We start from the raw sequence: 21,273 nt of genomic DNA, 5'->3' as shown, positions 1-21,273 counted from the left end.
AAGCTGCATCATTTTTGTTCATGAGATGAAAGACCATGCGGCATAATGTGATTAGTAAATCATTCCTGAGCTTCTGAAAAAAATTAAGACAAAATTACTGAATTACTGCTTAAAAGAGTGAGTTCCTCAAGAGCCTCTTCTTACACTGATGTCTTTGGTTGTGCCCATTCCCCTAATCTTATTTTTTTTTTTTCCCCCAGGAAGAATGGGATTATTTTTCTTCTTCTTTATGCAGCAGAAAAATGAGATCTAATGGAGTCTTCGCGTAACTGCCGATGTTTCCCCATGTTACAGTCCTCCTGTTGAGTTCGTCTCTCAATAGTTATTCTGTACTTCTTTCTGCATGAAAGAAGAGGAACAGAGTGAGAAATCCTTCTTCAGCTATAGGATAACAGGACCTTCCTTATAAAGAATGCCTGTAGGGGACAGCTGTGTTCCAGTTGAAAAATGGAATGTGACAGAATGTGAAACCCTGGTCAAAGATTAAAGTAGTTTGCACTGAAATATTTTACCCAGACTCAAGAATGACTGTCATACAGCAGTCTCAAAGCATCACGACACAGACATTTGCTTCTTTGAAAAATTCTGATTTAAGTGATTAGGAAGTTTTTGTGAAATGTCATGTGAACTGTGTCACATCACTGCTTTATATCGATCAAAGCCAAATTTCTTTCCTGTGTACAGGGGGCGCTTTCTGCAGAGTTTAAACAATGGATTTGACTCTTTATTCAGTTGCATTTCTGACTGAAACTGTATGTTAGCTAACTAACTGTCCCATCTCCCACTGAGAAAGCTACTATGTTTATAATATCATAAGATGAATCAAGAAAAGCGGTGTAGCACATAGATAAGATGTAAATACAACTGCTCATTCAGAAGACATACTTTTTCTTGCATGTCTTCCTCCAGGGCCTTGTGACGGATCCTGATATGCTAATTTATACATCCCTCTGCCTCTGACTGCCTTTCAGTTTCCCCTTTAGTATCCAAATCTTCCCCCAAAACCATCAGACTACCATGTTTACTTTTCATGTGTTTATGCTTCCACTGAGTTTCAAGACCAATGCTTCAGAAAGGCATTAGTTCAGCCCCACCTGCACACAGTATTTTTTGTGTAGATGCATCACAAAATCCTTGCATGTCATGATTCCATCTTCTGTTCCACTTGCATGTGTAGCATTAGTCTAAGCTAGGTATGTGGTGGTGGAAAAAGGATTTTCAAAACAACAAGGTTTTAATTTGGATAATATGACTCAACAGAAATTGTTTACCCACAGGTTCCTAGACAACTACATCTGTATCCATAGGCTCAGAAGTAATTAGAAAAAATACATATTTTTTACTTAATTTATGCTAGTCTTCCACAGGTGAGACAGTGCACACTCAGCAGTAGCTCATCTACACAGACATGCCCTTTTTTCAGAAATGCAGCTCCTTGAATTTAAATCCTTTTAAATCCAAATCTTTCAGCAGAGATTGCATGCTCACTTAACGCTGAGTTTCCATGCTCATTTGTACGGATTACAGATCCAGATGATAAAAACACAGTAATTGGAAGGTGCGTATGCAGCCTAAAAGCACCCAAAAAAGTGCTCATTTCTCCCCTCTGACCACAAATACAAAGACTACCAACCCATCTTTGTTCAGGTGGATTTCCAACTCAGATTTTAGAGTCAGATGACTTAGAGTCTAAGACCTGTTCCTACAGTGACCTTTGTATATTTTTGTGTCTGCTCAAGTAGGCCTTTTGCCCTATTTCTTGTACTCAACTACTAATTTCTCTCAGTATCAGCAAGACTTAAAAAAACAAACAAAAAAACCCAGAATTACCAGCTCAGATTGGGAATGTATAAAAAGATGCAAGAGCTTCTGATGAGCTACAATATGAAGATACAGTCGTATTTTCTTTTTCCTTTTTTTTTTTTTTTTTTTTTTTTAAGGTTTTTAGTTTTTTTAGTTACAGTTAATTTGTCTTGTTTCAGATCCAGACAACACATGATGTAAGTACCAAATATTGTTAAGTATTCGACTAACAGTTCTGGTTCTCAGATCTTTTGAAACCCCATTAGTTGCTAGTAAACTGACCAAGGTTTTGCCTGTTCATTTTGTTAAGGTTTTTTTTTTTTCTTTTTTTTAATAGAGATGTATTTTCATTGATAAAAAGGATTTGATTCTTATTTGTAGAGGTTAATTCTACCCTCCTATTTGCTTTTGCTCTTCATATCACGAAAGGATAAATCAGACCATATATAAGATGCTGAACTGATATAAGAATAATTTGGTCTGACAACGTAGGATCAAGTCTCAAGACTTTACATTGGCCAGCAATGTAAGAATTATTTTACCTAAACAGGAATAAAACACCGATCACCCTCTGCTGACCTCAGCTTATTAAGTTAAATGCACAGCTTTGAACTCCAAATGCTCTCTTAAACCAAACCAGACATCTCTTTCCAGCTTCCACTACAATTCCACTCATTGCTCAAAAACAAAGCATGGTACCAGGCAAATGACATAAATTTCTTACATGATCACAAACTGTGCAATTGTTCTGCCAAGCAATACCAATCAAAGAAGGCTTTCAAGGCCAAAGTAATTTAATAAGTTATCTGTGAATGAACAGAATTCACTGGAACTAGTTCCACAAGTAAAGTTACTCACAGATGTAAACAGTTACAGGATGAGGCCCTAAGTCAGTTATTTTGATTCACACGAAAGTACAAGCAAAGCATATTCACTGTCTACGGGGAAGTTTTACCACAGATGATAATGGTGTCTCCCATCAGAGATATGCTTCCAGGAGCTAAAAGGTGTGGGTGATGAGCAAAGAGTTGAAGGAACATTCAGTGAATTGGACTAACCTGAAAAAGTAAAAAGCCATTAGCAATCCTGCTCCAAGTAAGGCACCCACGACTATTCCTGTAACTGCTGATTCTCCTAGACCACCTGCTTGAAAAATGGAAAAAACAACAATCAGAGTTCATAATGAGGATTATTTGCATTCACACATTGGAAAACACACATGACTAAGAAATGAATGACCAATACCAGATAATAAGTGAAGTCTTAGAAGTTTAAGACTCAGTGGGAATCTCTTCTACTCTAGTTCCTGACTGCTTATTTTTTGTCCCTGTTTTCCTTGCAGTTAAATAAGTAACCAAGATCAGTAACAAATAAAGTAAAAAAAGAGTCAAAAATAAAGATTATACACATGCTGTTAAGAAACTGGTCTGGACAGCTTGATCTGAATCATAACACAAACCAGGATTGCAGCATTGTGCACAACAGGAATCAGCCCTGGATATGCCTTTAGCCTTATAACAGAAACAATTCTATTTCATCTGGTTTAGGATCATGACCTGTCATCAGCCAGTTTATTAAAATGACTGATTACTCAACAGTATCAAGAATCTATGCCCTTTCAAGTTAAAACCACAGAAGCTTCTTCTTGTTCCATAGACACAGTGGGTACAGCAGAGCCCAAGTAGGGACTAGTCTTCTGCAAAGAAAATCATTTTTATGTGGATACAGCCTGCTCCCTTTTATCGTGCCTATCTGAATTTTTGGAAAACGGAACCACAGAATGGCTTGGATTGGAAGGGATCTCAAAGATCATCAGGTTGCCAAGTGCTCAATCATAGTCATAGAATGGTTTGGTTTGGAAGGGACCTTTAAGATCATAGAGTTCCAATCCCCTGCTATAGGCAGGGACACCTTCCTCTAGAACAGATTGCTCACAGCCCCCATCCAGCCTGGCCTTGAGCACTTCCAGGAAGGGAGCACCCACAGGCTCACCGGGCAACCTGTTCTAGTGCCTCACCACCTTCACAGTGAAGAATTTCTTTCTGATATCTTGTCTAAATCTACCTTCTTCCACTTTAAAGCTATTTCCCCTTGCCCTATCACTATCTACCTGTGTAAAAAGTTGATTTCCCTCTTGTTTATAATTTCCCTTTAAATATTCAAAGTCTGTAATGGGGTGCCCCCGTAGCTTTCTCTTCTCCAGATAGAACAAGCCCAGCTCCTTCAGTCTGTTTTCATGAGAGAGATGCCCCAGCTCTCTTAGTCAGAGAAATATTAAGGAAATTAAACTGCTCCTTCCTTTTATGTTATCCCTGAGCATTTGAGGGATTTGTCTCTATACATCAGGATGTGCGCTTAAGGTCATCTGAAAATCCCCTCCCCTCCCCTCCCCTCCCCTCCCCTCCCCTCCCCTCCCCTCCCCTCCCCTCCCCTCCCCTCCCCTCCCCTCCCCTCCCCTCCCCTCCCCTTATCTGTGCATGGAAACCCCAGCCTTCCAGATTCATAGTTTTGGTTCAATCTACTTCATCTCTTCCCAGGCTAGTTGTCCCCTCACAATGCCTTCCAATAGCATTGAAAATCATGCTGCACTAGGTAAGTGAGCACTGGTAGAACTGAGCTCCACACCTGCTAATTGTTGATATAATTATTCTCTGTTCAGGGTTTCAGTTCTATCCTTCCTCATGGCTAAGACAGATTTTACCTTTTAATCCTTGGAAGGTCACAAAGCCTTAGGGTCTTGGGCTGCGCCTCAAGCAGGCATTACAACAACTATAACATTTAAATTCAGGAAAGTGATTCAGAACACATACTACCAGAGGCTGCAAGACCTTGGCTTCACAAAGAATCAGTAGAGGGACACACTCATGATGTCCGACTTAAGACGACTGTGTTAAGCAGTTTAATAAGGCCTGTTACGCTGCTTCACTACAAGGATTCGTCCTTCTGACAGCTGCACAGAAGCATTAAGTCCATAAACTTACATGATTTACAAGGTGTATTGTTTGTGTGCTCCGAAACTCGGCTTTCATCTATTCTCAGCCTGCCATGATTCCAAGGGTATTTCACATTTGATCGAATTTCAAAACGCCCCTGCTTTCCATAGTAGTCTCCGATCACCTATGCAAAAGGAAAGGAATGAAAGATTTTATTATCACATTAGAGAAGTAAAACAAAGAATGCTGCACCAATTGCTTGGACTCCTGTGTCTGAATGCTGAATCACAAAGGATGTGGCTGAAGGGGTCTTTGGGAAGTTATGCAGTCCATGCTCTGCTTCAAGGCAGAATCAGCTGAACAAGAGCATTCCTGAAAGATGTTTATCCAACCTGCTCTTCAAAGCCAATGAAGTTGGAGATTTGACATTTTCCGCAGGCAATCATTCCAGAAATTATCTTTCCCATCACTGACTTTCCCTAGCATGTAAGCAAAAACTCCCTTGTTGTAATTAGCCATCACTACTTATCCAATTACCAGTCGACAGAGAGACTCTTCCTGAAATATCCTTTTGCATACTCACAGATACTTACCTTTCTACCCTCAGTCTTTTTTTTTTCTGTATAAACCCAGCTCACACAAGGTGTTGTTCTTTTTCGTTTGTTTGTTTGTTTTTGTTTTTTAAACTCTTTCATATTCCTTCTTGAAAGCTCTCCTTGACCTTTCTTCAAATCCTCCATAGCAGAATGAATGCTCAGGACTGTCATGAGACGGGGAGAAAGCACTTAAAATATTTTGCATGTTAGACTTCTCTATTTTGTAAGGTCTAGGGGATACACGATCAATTTCAGTTATATCTTTAGATCTTCTGCAGAACTACTACAGAGCCAGTCATTCTGTACCTTCTACTTCTGCTGTTGTCTGTATTTACTCAGGAAGGGTATTTTATGCTTATCATCCTGGTAGCAAGGTCTGTTATTTCAGACCAGTCCATCGAGATGATTCACAATTTCAGTCCCAACCCCAATTGTAAATTCAGGCTTTAATTCAAAGTAGCATGCTTTGGATCTGCTGCAAAGTTGCAGGATTAAACTGTGCTAGTACTAGGTAACTCATCTGAAAATAATTCCAAAAATTATTTCCACAGTAGTAAAGGAAAAAGGCCAAATATGATAACACTGAAATAGCAACGACAGCAGAAATACATCAACAGTATTAGTCTATAAATATCTATAATTATCTATTAAGATAGAACTAGGTTTTAGAATTACAGTTTTCAAATTAAAGACACTGATACACTGCTCCAGACTTTTACTTAAACTCTTTTTTGAAGAGGAAGAGTTAAAAGACAGATAACATATGCCCTGGTTATAAAGGAGCTCATTTATCTTCCAGTATTTCATCTGGAGTTAAAAACTTGTAAGAAATCTGCTGCATTGGCAGGCAACAGATTTAATTGGGAGATTGTTTAATTTGTCAAGTTAGAGTGGGGGAGTCCTCCTCTATCATTAGGAAGGACTTAGAAAATGTGAAAGCATGCAGAAAGGCTTAAGAACAATAAATAGCTATGAAGAGACACCAAACAGATTCAAATCAGAAATAGGATACAGATTTTCAAGAAGTAAAAGTGGTTAAACACTGACACATGCATTGAGGGAGTTTGGGAGGCAGCTCTTCATTGTCTCCGAATGAAAAATGAGTGCCTGTTGCAGTGCAAGCACTACCCATGGTAAACTGTAGGGCTCCACGCAAGGGTTAACAACCCACACACCTGCAGCAAAGCTCTGTTGGAACAGGTATTCTGTTGTTTTACCAGGACCTTTCAGATTTAAATTCTGAATGATCCTGGAGAAAAGCTCTGCCCAAAAGGATTAATCTGGCTCGGCTCAGTTGAGAAATAAAAGTTCATGTACTGGCATAGCAGAAACTGGCAAAATTAATAAAACAAGAATCAATGAAACAATATTTCTAGAGTGAGGCACAGGGACAGAAATAAATGTAGCAAATACAAATAATAAGTAATCACACATAAAGCATGCTAATTGTATGTATATGCATCATAAAGTAGAAGAGAAATTAAAATGAGCAACATATTAAAAAAGGTAATATGAAAGAAGTAGAAGATCAAAACTGCAAAGGAAAGAACAATAGAAGGCTAAGAGCAGGAGATTAAACTGATAAAGAGGATAAAGAATTAATGGGCTGAACAAACAGAAAAGATACAAGTTGTTCACACCAGCCTTATCCCAACTAATCTGTACTCCTAACTTCATTTAATGATGATCAGTGATTTGTTGGTGGCCCACACTGGTGGCTTGACACTGGGGCTGCTTCTAATTAACGCCTTTATTAATGATCTTGATGAGGGGATTGAGTGCACCCTCAGTAAGTTCGCAGACAACACCAAGTTGGGAGGGAGTGTTGATCTGCTTGAGGGGAAAAAGGCACTACAAAGGGACATGGACAGAATGGATGGATGGGCCAAGGTAAACCAAATGAATTTCAATAGGGCCAAGTGTCAGGTCCTGTATTTTGGTCTCAACAACCCCAGGCAACCCTGCAGGCTTAGGGAGAAGTGCCTGGAAAGCTGCCTGATTGAATGGGAACCTTGGTGTACTGATGGACAGTCAGCTGAATATGAGCCAGCAGTGTGCCCAGGAGGCCAAGAAAGCCAGTGGCATCATGTCTTGTATCAGGAATGGTGTGGTGAGCAGGACTAGGGAAGTCATTCTGCTCCTGTACTGGGCAGAAAGTACATTGAGTACTGTACAGAAAGGACACAGGTGCTGGAGCAGGTCCAAAGAAGGTTAACAAGGCTTGTGGAGGATTTGAAGAATGTGTCCTATGAGGAGAGACTGAAAGAACTGGGGACGTTTAGTCTGAGGAAGAGGAGGCTGAGGGGAGACCTTATTGCTCTCTTCCAATATCTGAAAGGTGATTGCAGTGAGAGCTGGGCTGGTCACTTCTCACTGGTGACAGGATGAGGGGAAATGGCCTCAAGCTGCACCAGGGGAGGTGTAGGTTGGATATCAGGAAAACTATCTTTACTGAAAGGGTTAAGCACTGGAATAGGCTCCCCAGGGAGATGATTGAGTCACCATCCCTGGATGTGTTTAAAATCCATTTGGACATGATTTAGCAGAGGATTGTTAATTAGGGTAGTATGGTTAGGTTGTGTTTGGACTCGATAATCTTTAAAGTCTTTTCCAACCTGAGCAATTCTGCAATTCTATGATTAGTCCTACCTCTGACAGAGCCTGCAGTTTACTGCTGGAGTTTTTCAATCATTTTTACACAAGAAAATGCATGAGACATCCTTACTCATGCGAAAAGGCTTCTTGAATTTGTTTTTGCTGCTGGACTGACAAAAATAATAATTTCACCAGATTCCACATAGAGAAAGTCCAGCTCAGTCTGACTACTGATTCACTTTTGAGCTTGCTGGGCTCTTCATGAAGATGAAGAGCAAAAGATTACAAGCAAAACTTATGCTGATGTTTACTTTGCAGCTAACAGCACAACTACCTGAAGCTGTATACTACAGCTTGAATTAGGGCCGCGCATTAATAAACAACCCAGCCATGCTGGGTGCAACTGGTGCTATTTTGTATAGGCTGTTTTTCACTTCTGTTTCTACTCCTCCTTCTGTATCCAGTGGAATAACCCAAGTGTGGCATATGTTGTGCCCAATGGTCCTTCTTACCACTGAGTAAAAGGACTTAAATATTTTAAACAATAATTTCTTATACTCACAATTTATTAGGCTTTGCTAGCATGTCAGATTTCATCTTTTAAATTTTAAAGACTAGCATAAAGTGAAGAAATACATTGGAACTGTCAAAGAATTTTTAAGTTTAAAAATTGTTTAGAATAATTACTTCAAGAAATTTTTTTAAAGAAATGATATGGGCTGCAGATTGACATGGTTAAGCAATACTATTTTAATGTATATATTTAACAGACAGATGCCCTCCAAGTAAACAGATGACAGGCTGTTTTCCTACCTCCTGTGTGCCAGCCTCTGGGTCCGTCATTGCAATCACTGAGAAATCCCCGTATCTGTCCCCATTGGCATCAATGGACACCTGCCCTGCAATGCCTAAAGAATGGCATGTGAGGAATTAGAAAATTAATTAGTTAAAATACTGAGCCTTTCCAAGGAAAACAAGAAAACAGTGGACAGGTTTTTACAGACTGATATGACAGGAAATCTCATCAGTCTCCCAGCATTTTTGTTGGCATTCCAAAAGAAATTGTAATTTCATCTCAGTGTCTGCATTCCTGAATTCTTAACATTTCTCCTTTTTAAATATCAAATGTGTGAGCCTGTTTGGGGAATATGTGAGAAAAGCCTCATCCAGTAAGCTGGCATGCAAGAACACTAATACACTTAATGTGGGTTATTTACAGAGCCCTGAAACATCTATCGATGCCTCAATAAGAGGCCAGCTCATGTGTGGCAGAGAACTCAGCGGCACAGCCCTATGTTCTACAGACTTACAGAGTTGCTGCACGCATAGAGACAGTTCAGAGTTGTTTCCACCTGATGGGATACTGAAGGAGTGAGGATAGGAGGCACTATGTGCATTATGCATGCATTAAATCTTGCATCTGTTTACACAGGATTGCCTGTACAATATGTTTGTGCCTTATAGTTTAGACCCGAGTTCATTTCCTTCTTTTACAAGCCTGAGGGAAAGATCTGATATTCCCTCAGGTTAGATCCCAGTCTTGCTCTACAGACTTCAACAGCATTCAGACTTTTAAAACTAACTTGACAGATTATGGCACTGTCCCAAGCAGCCCTTCAGAGAATGAAGTCACATTCAAAATTCTGCACGTGAAATCACATCTGAATCCTGATGATTTCAGTACTTGTTTTTGATTATGAGGAATAAATTAAACATTCATTATGAATTTTTCTAGTCTTGAAGCACCATCTCTGCCTTCAACTACCATTCATATTCCAGGAAACTCTAGGAAACTTGGAATCACAGACTCATAGGATAACTTGGGTTTGAAAGAACTTCAGGAGGATTCTTGCGCAACATTCAATTCAGAGCAAAGTCAGACAGCAATTCAGAATGGGCTGCTCATGGCTTGGCTCTACCTGATTTTGAAAACTTCCTTGGACAGAAACTGCACAACACCTCTGGGGCAACCTGTCGAATTTTTAACTGTCATGATGAAAATACATTCAGTCTGATCCTCTTGTATGTGTATGCTCTTGCCTATGATGAACACGGCTCCACATTCTTGCTGTGTGGGGTGACAGAGCTGACTGAGCACTGACACTGGTTGCCCAGATAGGTTGTGGAACCTACACCAAAAGCCACCTGGGCATGGCCCTGGGCAACCTGCTCTGGGTGTTTCTGCTTGAGCTGGGGTTAGGCCAGATGGATCCAGAGGTCTGCTGACTTCAGCCACTCTAGGATTCTGTGTAAATCAAACAGGTCCTTGAAACCCATCAAAAAATACCTGTTAGCTTTGATGAAGCTCCAGCCTAACTATAATGAAGACACTCGAGACTTTGCTGTTACACTTCGTCACCCTAGATATTCTAAAATGTGATCCACTGCCTGACACCAAATACAGCCACTTACAGCAGTGCAAGTTAAACAGGCATCAGTTTACAGCCATGCTACACCAATTACATGACTGAGCCACGAAGTAGAGAATCAGCTTCTCAGTGACTGTTAATCAGAAAAGAGAGGTCAGGTACTCAGCCAGAGTATAAATTACCTTCAACCTAAAAATATTAGATATGCAACAGATTAACACACATCTATTTATCTTTTCCCTGTTGAGATGCCAGGAGTGTTTCAACATACTGTGATTTTCAGAATATTCAGTGTTCACCAAAAGAGTTACTGTCAAGCAAGTATTTTTTTAGTATAACAGTAAAGCAGAACTGGACAACTAGAAATTTGATTACTGCAGGAATGGGTATAATCGCTCAGCTACTGAATAACTGAAAGCGGCCACCACAAAGAGCTGCAACATCCTTGCCTACACAGCTGTCTGGTTTCTACATCTGATAGAAGACATTAACTGGGCCAGACACCTCCCTGGCCTAAGAAAGACAAGACAGGATTATTAGAAATAAGTACCAGAACTTGCAGAAACTAAAATTCCTATGGGATTTTTAATGGGAAACACTTGTATGTTACTTTTCCATCTGAATCAAAGAGTATGAAATTTTAACATTTCCTGCAACATTCTTCCTTAAGAAATGTTTTTAGAAATTTTTAATTAATGAAGAACTGTGTTTCAATCCAGGTAGGAGAATTTTATCTGGGCTCTCTTTATTTCATTACGTTAGATACTTACATATAGACAATTCTGTTATTTTTTAGATGATATTACAAGGAAAAGAAAATATTCTCCATAAAATGTTCCTGCAGTCATATCATGGTGTCTCTGATAATTAAGCACTAAGCAATCATTTGATCACCTCAGCCATACCCTTTTCTAAGCAAACAAGGTCATCTGTGCAGATGTTGCTGGCAGAAGTATATGATGCAGAAAAAGGCATCCTCACCCTGCTGGATTTCTGGGGGGGGTCACCTAATTCAGAGCAAGCTGTAAAATGAGGTGCCCAGGCAATCAGATATCTAGATGCCATCAGTTAAATGAGTATCCTTAATGCAACCAGAGCTCTGATTGTCAAGGCCTACAAAAGCAAATTACAAACTTTCAGTCCTGCAGTAGACTCTGGTGAGAATATAGAATTATGGAATTATTTAGATTGGGAAATATCCTTAAGATCAAGTCCAGGCATCAAACTGACACAACCAAATCTCCTTTAGCGTTGTCCCACATGCAAGTGGATGGACAACATTCTGCAATTCACTTCAGAGAAGAGCTTAATGGTAGAACAAAGGATGGCTTGCAAGACAACAAGTTGAAGATCTCTTTCAAAAGCAGGTTTATTTTTGTAAATTACACCCGGTAAAGTACTGCCAGAGAAGAAATGGCAATGTGATATGGCATTTTGACCTTTTCAACCAAAACCTCTCAGCTCACCTGGACAGCTACATTTTCAGTATACCTTTGACAAGTCACCCAGAAACAACAAATTGGTTTTCAGAAGCAGGGGAAGAGAACATGTGCTCCTGTCAGATTTTACAAGTCAGGTGTGAGAATCAGACACATAACCTGCAGGGAGCACACAGTACTATAAAATAATGGTATGGGCACAACAGCTGGTGGCTTCCTGGAGCAAAAAAGTGAGCAAGAAAATAGGCTGTGCTAGAGTATCTGTTCACATGTAGTATAGTCAAACCGTGAGCACAGTATAGCCTAACCATGAACTGTGTCCTGAGACACCAGAATCCATCTCTTAAAATTGTGTGTTCTGGGAAGTCATAAGTTCTAAGGGAGGTAGTGACACATTCAGCAAAATCTCCAGCTTATGCAGGGCTCTTTGTGGGATGACTGCACCATTGTAATTTAAAGCAGATCTTATGTTACCTTAATCCACGCTGGGGGCCATTCTCCCTTTTGGTTAGATCACTGTTTCAGAAACAGAAATGAGTTTTGGAGCTGCTGTGCTTCTGGCCTTCCTTCACAATGTCCAGTGCACTCTAAGAGTATCTGGCTACCAAGTTTTTCTTACATGTTTAATTATTCACTTCTTATCTAAGGGAAATGTTTCTCTCTCTTAGGGATTTCCATAGGAAATCTTGCCAATTATAAAGCAAAAGACTATTTTGTGATATTGGAATAATATGAGATGAATGAGAATATTACATGATGGATGAATCCAACGCCATCACACTCAACCTTCAATTTATGATGATCCTCACTTGGCAAAAGCTCTCACATGGCTTTGCATTAATGGGATGACATTCATTTGCCAGTTGCAGCACATAATCTCAGCCTACAGGATTAGTAGTGCTGCTGCCTCTGTGATAACATGCACAGCTCCTGAAAGGAGGAAAATCCTTCTAGGGCCCAAAAGAGCCCTGGCAAGAAATAACAACAACAAAAAACCTGGCATCTCCTTGCCCTGATCCATTCCCAGGCTTTGAGATTGAAAAAAAAAGGTCAAATGGAAAAAATGAGGCAATCTCAGAGCTAATAGAAACACAAGAGTAAAGTGAGCAGTTGTAATCTTTTCAAAAACAAAGAAAGAGCCTGAGAAAATTATTGGTATTTCTTTACAACATCTGTGAGGGTCATTAAATTGTTAGGAGTTTTTAAGCTGAATAAGACCTCCTGGGTCAGTGCAAAAAAAGTTCAGACTGGTAAAAAATGTGAGCTAGTCTTAAAGATCTTTATAGTTTCACACAGATATCTTCCTCTTTCTTAAGAGTGGAACAGGCACTAGTCCTTATTCTGCACACAAAAAAGACCTGATTTTTTATTTTTTATTTTTTTACTGTGAAAGCTGGCTTTCTACATGTATTCTTACCTTCATATGTCCTATTACGTGTTTGCTGAACAATTTTTTCCCCGTCTTTCTTACTGAAACCAAACTTCAGGACTTCCTGTAAAGCCAGAGCATAAAGAAGAATAGCATCGTGGAATCCTTCCACAAACATGTTCACCTAAAAAAAAGAAGAAAAAAAGCAATGGCAATTGACACATGAAAAAGCATGTGTTCCCAATGAAACCAATTATCTGCAGAGAATTTCCAAATTAACTAAAACAACAAATTTGGAGGGTGTTTTTTTTTTTTTTTTTTTTTTTTTTTGTTTGTTTGTTTGTTTTTTTCCAACTGTGAGCACATGAAGGAATGCCTCTCAAAGAAAAAATGGGAGAACATTTTTGAATGAAAACAGCTTTTTTTGAATGAAAACAGCTTCTGAAAAGAGTTAACCACTATCTGCTATTCCAAACATTCAAAATGTGCTTTAATATTGTGTCTGAATAGTTCTGCAGATAGGGAGAAAATTTTCTGATCCTGGTTTCTATGCCCAGCCACACGAATTCTGTGGTTGCCCATGTGAATTTCTCTAACTAAGATGCTGAGTGCCTTCACCCCACAGCACTAAGTATGACTTCCCGCTGCACAGAGTCCTTAGCAACTCTGCATTGAGAAGTATGTTCCACCATGAATTTTTTGGAGCACGCAACCAGTGGATTCACTTGTTTAATGATTACCACTTCCATTTCTGGCCCCTGTTCAGCTGAGCATTTCTCCAATAGCAAATGAACAATGTAGGAAACTGTTTACCCTCTACAGTAATGCATTCTCTGAAACTGCCAATAGAAGTTTCCTTTTGTTTTTTTTTCTTCCACTGCGCGACATTAACACAATGAAATGTTGCTTTCTAACTCACATAAAGTATCAGTGTGCCAAACCATTTCTGTCTCCCACATGTCAACACAAGCAATCCCGTAGTTTTTGGTCTGCATCATGGTGAGAAACAACAAGTTAAAAGCAGAATGCTGCAGAAACATTACAGGTTTGTAATCAAGAGTCTGGTCTGCTTCAGTGATGAAGCAATGAATTATTATTACCAGACACATGTGGCTTGAGCAGCTCAGGTATTTCTGTCCTGTAGGCAGCAATTCACATCTCAATCTGGCTTGGTGTAAAATAATTCAGAAAGATTTATCTTTTCAGCTGGAAGAATAATGTCCTCATTCACTCATAGTTTCTCTGCAATGGAAAAGTTCCTGATGTACTAAAACTAGCATAGGCCTAAGTACAGATTGCACCATATAATGGGGTCTCTTATTGCCATTTCCAGGGAACAACACATTTCTGTAAATAATTTGGACAGAAAGACTAAGCTTATCCTCCACTGCAGTATATTGACAGAACAAAAAATATTGCTAAATAAAGTTGCTAAATACTCAAACTCCCACAGTTTTAGTTAGGCACTGAAAAAGTTAAAAGATAAAAAAATGCAGACAGTTAAGTAAATAACTGCCCCACAGATAAAAAGCATTACACAGCTGATTGGCTGAGCTGAACTAACCAACTCCTGGTAATGTAATTACATGCAAGACATTCCTTCACTCTTAAACCAGTTGCCAACAATAAGGAGAATTTCAGAATTATTTACTGATAATACAAAAGTTTATATTTCTCTGACATTTAAAATTGGACTTTTAGATAAGTCTGGCCTATGTTTCATTAAGAGAATGCACCACAACTACAGGGGAAAAGCCAATAGTGCTACCCAAGGCACAGAACAACTTAGCTCAGTCTGAGAGCCAAAGACTAATTGGCAGCTGCAGCTACTTTGACCTGAAGAGAAAGGAGAAAGAAAAGGTGAAAGTCAGGCTTTTGGTGGAATAACAAAAGCTGATAGACAGAGTGCAGACAAGGACAAACTTTGCCAGTGAGGGGGGATAATATTTCAGGATTAAAAAACAAAACAAAACAAAACAAAAAACCCACAGAGCTCAACAACTGCGTTATATGCCAGCCTCAGAGCCCAAGTGGCCATTGGATAGTCAAACATGGGCTTTATTGATGTGACACTCATTCTCTTAGGGAGAGAAATGAGTCCATTTAGCTGCTTTACCTCCCTGTTGGGTGATTTACAGCTTGTGGCTGGCACCAATTTCAAGGAAAGTTATTTTGTTGCTTCCTTTGTCCATGGCAAAGACCTCTCAGTGTAACACAGCAACCTTCAAAATCCATTTTGTCAGCTAACTTGCTCGATCTCCCCTTGCAACTGGCCTGAAAATCCTCCTGTAGACTCTGCAGACTTGCCAGATGAGTGCTGGCAAATCTCACTTAGCAGTTTGGAGAGCTATTGCAGCAGACACCTGCTTTGCCTCTTGCTCAAAAACCCTCATATTACAGGGGAAAAATCACACTGAAAAATCATCAGAAGATCATCTGTTCCATCTCAAAGCTTATCCTGCACAAACCCCATCATTTTACCTTTCATTATAAAGCAAGGTAAAACTGGTAACCTATATCATTTTACATCTTTTCCTAAAACAATACTATTCAATAATTATAGCTTGAAAGCACTTCCAATTAAAGCTGTATGTTGGGCATGCTGACTACTTTCATATTATTCCAGCAACATTTTCAAGCACCAGTTCTTGAAAGGAGACACAGCATACCAAAAGGCACAATGTTTTCTTCCCTTTCACCCTACTCTATCACTTATAAGTTGCCATGCTCCTACACAGAGACAGGGTTGCAGGATGTGCAGGAGTACTCTAACCTACAATGTACACAATACTTGAAACAGGAAGAATTTTACAAAGATCAGTAACGCTGAGAGTTTTTAAGGGCTTGTTGTTCATTTGTTCCCTCTTCTGTCTGCCCAGAGCTTATTCAGGTCCATTTTGCACTCCTGTTCACTTTTGACTAAGATTGTTTACAACAGACCCCTCAGAATAAAAAGAGTGCAAAGACTGTGCCAGACTGTGCATGATACCACCTTTGATTTACTAGAGCAGTGTCCCAAGCCAGATAGTTCCAGGAGTTCCTTCTTGGACTATAATAACTCTGAATGTTACTATACCTCATGTATCTCATTGGTACAAAGGCTTTTCTTTATTATTCTCCATTTTCTTTTTTAAATGTGACTTTTGTTTTACATTTAGTCTGAATTTTGGCTATCAGAAATGATTAAGCAGACTATTTTCTCTCAACAGTTTTTTACACTTTTTGGCCTGAATTTATTGGTATTCCAGAATATCTGGCAGTAAGAACAAATACTTGTCAAAAACAAACCCCAACAATGAGCTCAAAACCCTCCTTCCTTCAGTGCAAGAAATACACAACCATTAATTAGAGAAAAAGGATTAAAAAGAGCTAGAGGAGTTCTGCATTTCGTGTCAAACTTTTAAGTCAAGTCATTGTGGAGACATCTTCACAGGTTGCTTCAGTTACAGTCTCCACAGTAACTAATAATCTGTAATTCAACATTAGAGAGACCTCGGGATGAAACTACACAGATTAAAAAAAGGCATTAATATTAATATATAAATAGGTATATTAATATATACACTAATCTTATAGGTAATTAAAGCTCTAATAAAAATATTTTTTGATAGGATTTTCCATTTTGGTTTATGCTTTTAATTTTGTTGTTGTTTTTAATTAAAGCTGAGCTTCAAATGTTGTGACTGTAATTTGAATATCAGGTCTATTAAAATAGTGCTGGCTCCAATCTCTACTGCACAGCAAAGCCATCCAACCATGCGTGTCATCAGGCAGCACTGAACTTCTCTGGAGGCTGCAGTGCAAATAAGTGAAAGGCCTCTGCCAAGATATATTCCCTGTTACTTTCACACTTGATTCAGGGTAAAATACAACTAATGAGCAGATCCTTTCTACTCTAATTAACCATATTTTGTCAGAAAAGAATTTTAAAAAAATCACATTAATTTTATGCAGTTCAAAGTTATATAGTTCCCCAAGCAGCTATAGTGTGACCACACAATCCATATATACCAAGGTGTTAACAACATACACAGCAATGCAAAATAGTACCGACATGGAAGACAGCCAAGCTGCAACTATGCAGGTCCTATAATTTTCCATACCCTGCTCTCTTGACTGTTAAGTAACGTTATTCTCTTCCATCTGAAACTGCTGAGATCTGAATGCAAACAATTAGAGTAATTTACACCACTTCAGAGCAAGGTGGGGAGTAATGATGATCATTACTACCTCTCAGTGCAAAAACAAATACCTAGCGTTCCCCAAAGCAGATGTCTGAATCTACCTCCCTGTACATTCACAGGGATTTTCCAGTTGTTGGACTACTGCCCCAGCCAGAACTAGTGAGGACTCTGCAGGAACTGCATGGAACATACCCAGACTTTTTAATCCTTCTTCAGCAACTCAATTGTAACAACTATTCTTATTTTATGAGTTTTTCCAAGAAACCCTCATGTTCACTTTTCTACATCCATTCCTGGATGTCTAACTCTGGTCATCTTCTGCTGAATGACTCACAGTCCAGCAACACACTCTTCAGAAATTTTTGAACTGGAACTTCTATTTGCTGATACTGTGCTATTGCCACAGGTGCTGTCACAGCTATAATTACAGAAACCTGCCTTCTCCAGACAATGCTATTTCCTCAATGTTAATTCGTAACTGAAAAGCACACTTGGCGTTATGCCAAATTCTGGGCAACACAGATGTAACCAAGGAGAAACTCTTAATGTAGCTGCTGATACCAACTCTGTGTAAATACATAAGCTGGCACGTACTCAAGAAGTCATTATACCAGAGCTTAGGACTTGGTTTTCAAAAGGACAAATAATTTTCCAAAGCCTCATTTGTAATTTTGGGCTGGATTCTACATCACATCTTAGAAGAGGATGATGAGCATTCCCAAGTGTGAGGAGATGTCATATAGCAATAAATCATCATGCTTACTTTATTCAAACACTGTTGCATTTCTCAATGGATCATGAATTCAGACTTTTACAGGAAGGTGATGTGCATGCAGAAATCCAAATGAGCCTTTTTATACAGAGGTGCACGCTATTCTGTTAGAGAATTCTGCAAAGTTAGGGTCACACTGCTTTAAAATTACAGGTTAAAATATCAGCCTCGACAAATTTATTAGCATTGCAGTTGAACAAAGCATCACTTCCCTTTAAACTTAAGAAGGCTTTTTCCAAGAATATTGCCTGCTCTTCTACATCTCCTGATATTGGTACAGTGGTGATGCTGACTGCACTGGAGACAGAGATGTGAGCCTTTCTCTAATGCATGACACAAGTGTTTTCAGTTTCAAGTGTAAGAGAGAAGACACAGGTGGATGAAATAGGAATGTGAGTACCCCTGAGACTGAGCAGTGTAATGTAGCAAATCTGCTGCTGACCACCAGCATGAAAGAGCCTGAAAGCATCATTTTAGAGACAAAATATTTAGACAGATCCCAGCTTCTACTGATTCTTGCAATTGCATCTACTCTCAGTTGCAGGAGAAAGGGCAACAAAATTCTCTCCTAGATTTTCTTCCTGCCCAGATGATTAGCCAGGGCTGGCTTGCTATGCCAAACCCTTGTTCCACCAGTCAAGGGGATGCTTCCCCTGACTTATCACCTACAATACAGTGAAAAACTGCCACCCAATTCAAAGCCTGATGAACCAGAAACTGGTTCATTGTTCAACAATGAAATAAAAGAAATGTATTTTTATTTTCTTTTCGTTAATTAACAACTAGTGCCTGGAATTTACTTAAAATAAGAAAAAGCCTCTAATTTCAGATAGGATTTTGTCAGTTAAGTTTATTTTCTTGGTAAGGGAAGAAAACTAACCACAGAGCCATCTCTCTGCTTTTCTATCTCCTCCTCATTCTTTATATTCTCTTCCTTGTTTTGCTAAATATCCCATTCTTGAAAAACTGGGAGATTTACTTACTGTCATCCAGCCAGAGCAGCCACAAGCTGTTCCTTTGTTTCAGAAGTGAATTGAAGCAGAGACCTATTCAGTTCTAGACTGCAGGAGAGCCTCACTGTAAAACTTTGGTTTTGCACGATGCAGCCCAGCCAATGTGCAAGCGCACAATGGAGAAGCCTCACCACCACGCTGCTTCTGAGAGTTGCCCATTGTTTGCTTATTTATTGCTTGCAACCCTCTTGCATCATCATCTAGGAAATAGCTTTAAACACCTAGTGACTGCTGCCAACAGGCTGCACAGAGAGCTTTCCAGATGTAACCCAAACCTGCTCTTTCCATTAAATACAGGCATGGGAATCTCCAGCTCAGCAAATTAGATAGAGCCTTACCCACAGTCAACGCACATAAAGGCGCTCTCACTGTCGCTGCTGAACTTTGGACCAAACCCTGCGGTCTGACATCACCCAACCCAGGACTTTCTGCAGATTTCCAGGAGCACAGCCAGAGCACAGGGATGGCGAGTGAGAATTGCCCCAGTCTGGGGATCAAGAACACTTCTGGAGACCTGGAGACAGATTTCCCCCCTGCAATCCTTTATGGGTTTAATTCCTGGCTCTGCCAAACATGCACACTGATTTCATCAGCAAGCTGATTTCAGCCACTTCACCCATCTGTAGTTTGGATTCTACATTGTGTTTTAATGCTGTTCCCGAAGGAGTACAACTGCTATAGCCGTTACGCAGCACTGCTTTGTATCAGAACTGAGCTACCTCCAGAATAAACATTTAGGGGAATTTTTCCTTTATGTATAGTTTACATACACAATATTCATGTATTTAACATTTCTCCAAGGACTCCAAGCTCCCTATTGAGGCAGAGTATGTATTAATGGATTCCCACAGCTAAGGAGGAATACATCTCACCATATTCACAAGAAATTTCTAAACGTAACTGATCAACACAAAGGATCTTTAGCACACAGAATTATATAACCACTGGCTGAATGCTGAAAGGATGCTAACTATAAAAGATATAACCATCATTTAAAAAATTTGACATTTATAGGATTTCCTGCCTTCTAACAAACAGTCCTTCATGTGATGAGTTACAGAACTACATTCAGAAGCTGTATTTCTATTCACAGTGGCAAAACACGAGGTATTAAACAGGCTATTCTTCTCAGCACAGAGAGGAACACACAGAAATTAAACATGCTTGTCATAAAGAGACTATTTTAAGGACCCTGTAGATTGGTAGTTCGATGATAACCTGTTCTACAGTTGGAATGAATGCTTACATTTTAACTTAGCATTTTATGCAACAGATAGGATATTTTAATTGCAGATAAATATCTTGTAACCAAAAAACCACACCGGTACTTTCACTAGGTTTTAAGTTTTAAATGCCAATGAGTTAGCTTTTCAAGCAGGAATATGTTTTAGTTTTCAGGGCTACAGAGTCACTCAACTGAAAAAAATCAGTTCCACTTGCTAAAATAAGCTAACTAGTTTAAATAAATGCAGAGCTAGGACAAACAGGAAGGACATTTTTTGTTAACTGTTTATCTTTGTGCAATTGTTTGGAGTTTTGGACTTCAACTTTATCACCAAACCACAAAAATCATAGAAGTATTTTATTTCCTATACTAGGAACTCTCAAGATCGCATCAGTTCTCATGCAAAACTCAGGCAAAAACCGCTATATCACTGCTGTGGAAACTCAGGCTCACACTGAATTTACCTGTGGTGTGTTAGCTTGTGAATAAATACTATGAGGGTGGGCTGGTAAAAATTAGATAGGAAAAAAAAGCCACATAAGTTTATCACATTTACTCACTGAACTACAGAAGGAAAGTGTTTTTTCTGCTTTGCAGCAAGTTAGCAAAAGCTATCCAACATGGCATTTGCTTTAAAAACTATTGTAAGGTATGGATAAACATGGACCATTTAGGCATGGCCAAAAGTGGTGCTTAGCTCAGAAGTACCCTCAGAGCTAGGATTAGACATTTAAGCTCCTTATTCAGTACTGGGCGAGGAATAGGTACACAAAAATAGGATTCATAAGCTTCAGCACAGTGGCTCACTCTTAACTTCCACCTCCTTGAGAAAGTGGAGGACAGTCAGACATGACCCCATTGCTCTCACCCAGGCAGGTAACAAACTCATTGCAGCATACAGACAGTAGTTTTTAGAAAAAAAACCCACAGGCAGACAGTTATTTCATATCCCTTGCTCTTTTCATCTAAAAGCCC

The 21,273-nt window shown here is 39.3% G+C and overlaps 1 protein-coding gene across 1 annotated transcript in view; it reads right to left on the bottom strand.

Annotated features, from left to right (window-relative positions):
- Positions 1-227: 227 nt before the first annotated feature.
- NPR3 (natriuretic peptide receptor 3) overlaps positions 228-21,273 on the bottom strand; it is a gene marked incomplete at both ends in the record, with an annotated part of 40,521 nt that continues 19,475 nt past the window's right edge. The window contains 5 exons of the mRNA XM_079548698.1: positions 228-339; positions 2,862-2,949; positions 4,785-4,920; positions 8,741-8,835; positions 13,153-13,288. Of these exons, the coding sequence (XP_079404824.1) occupies positions 228-339; positions 2,862-2,949; positions 4,785-4,920; positions 8,741-8,835; positions 13,153-13,288 (567 nt within the window). The remainder of the gene's footprint in view (positions 340-2,861; positions 2,950-4,784; positions 4,921-8,740; positions 8,836-13,152; positions 13,289-21,273) is intronic.

Source organism: Tetrao urogallus (assembly GCF_951394365.1).
Source record: "Tetrao urogallus genome assembly, chromosome: Z".
Taxonomy (NCBI): domain Eukaryota; kingdom Metazoa; phylum Chordata; class Aves; order Galliformes; family Phasianidae; genus Tetrao; species Tetrao urogallus.
The sequence above is the reverse complement of the archived record's forward strand: the minus strand, read 5'-3'. Positions and strand labels throughout refer to the sequence as shown.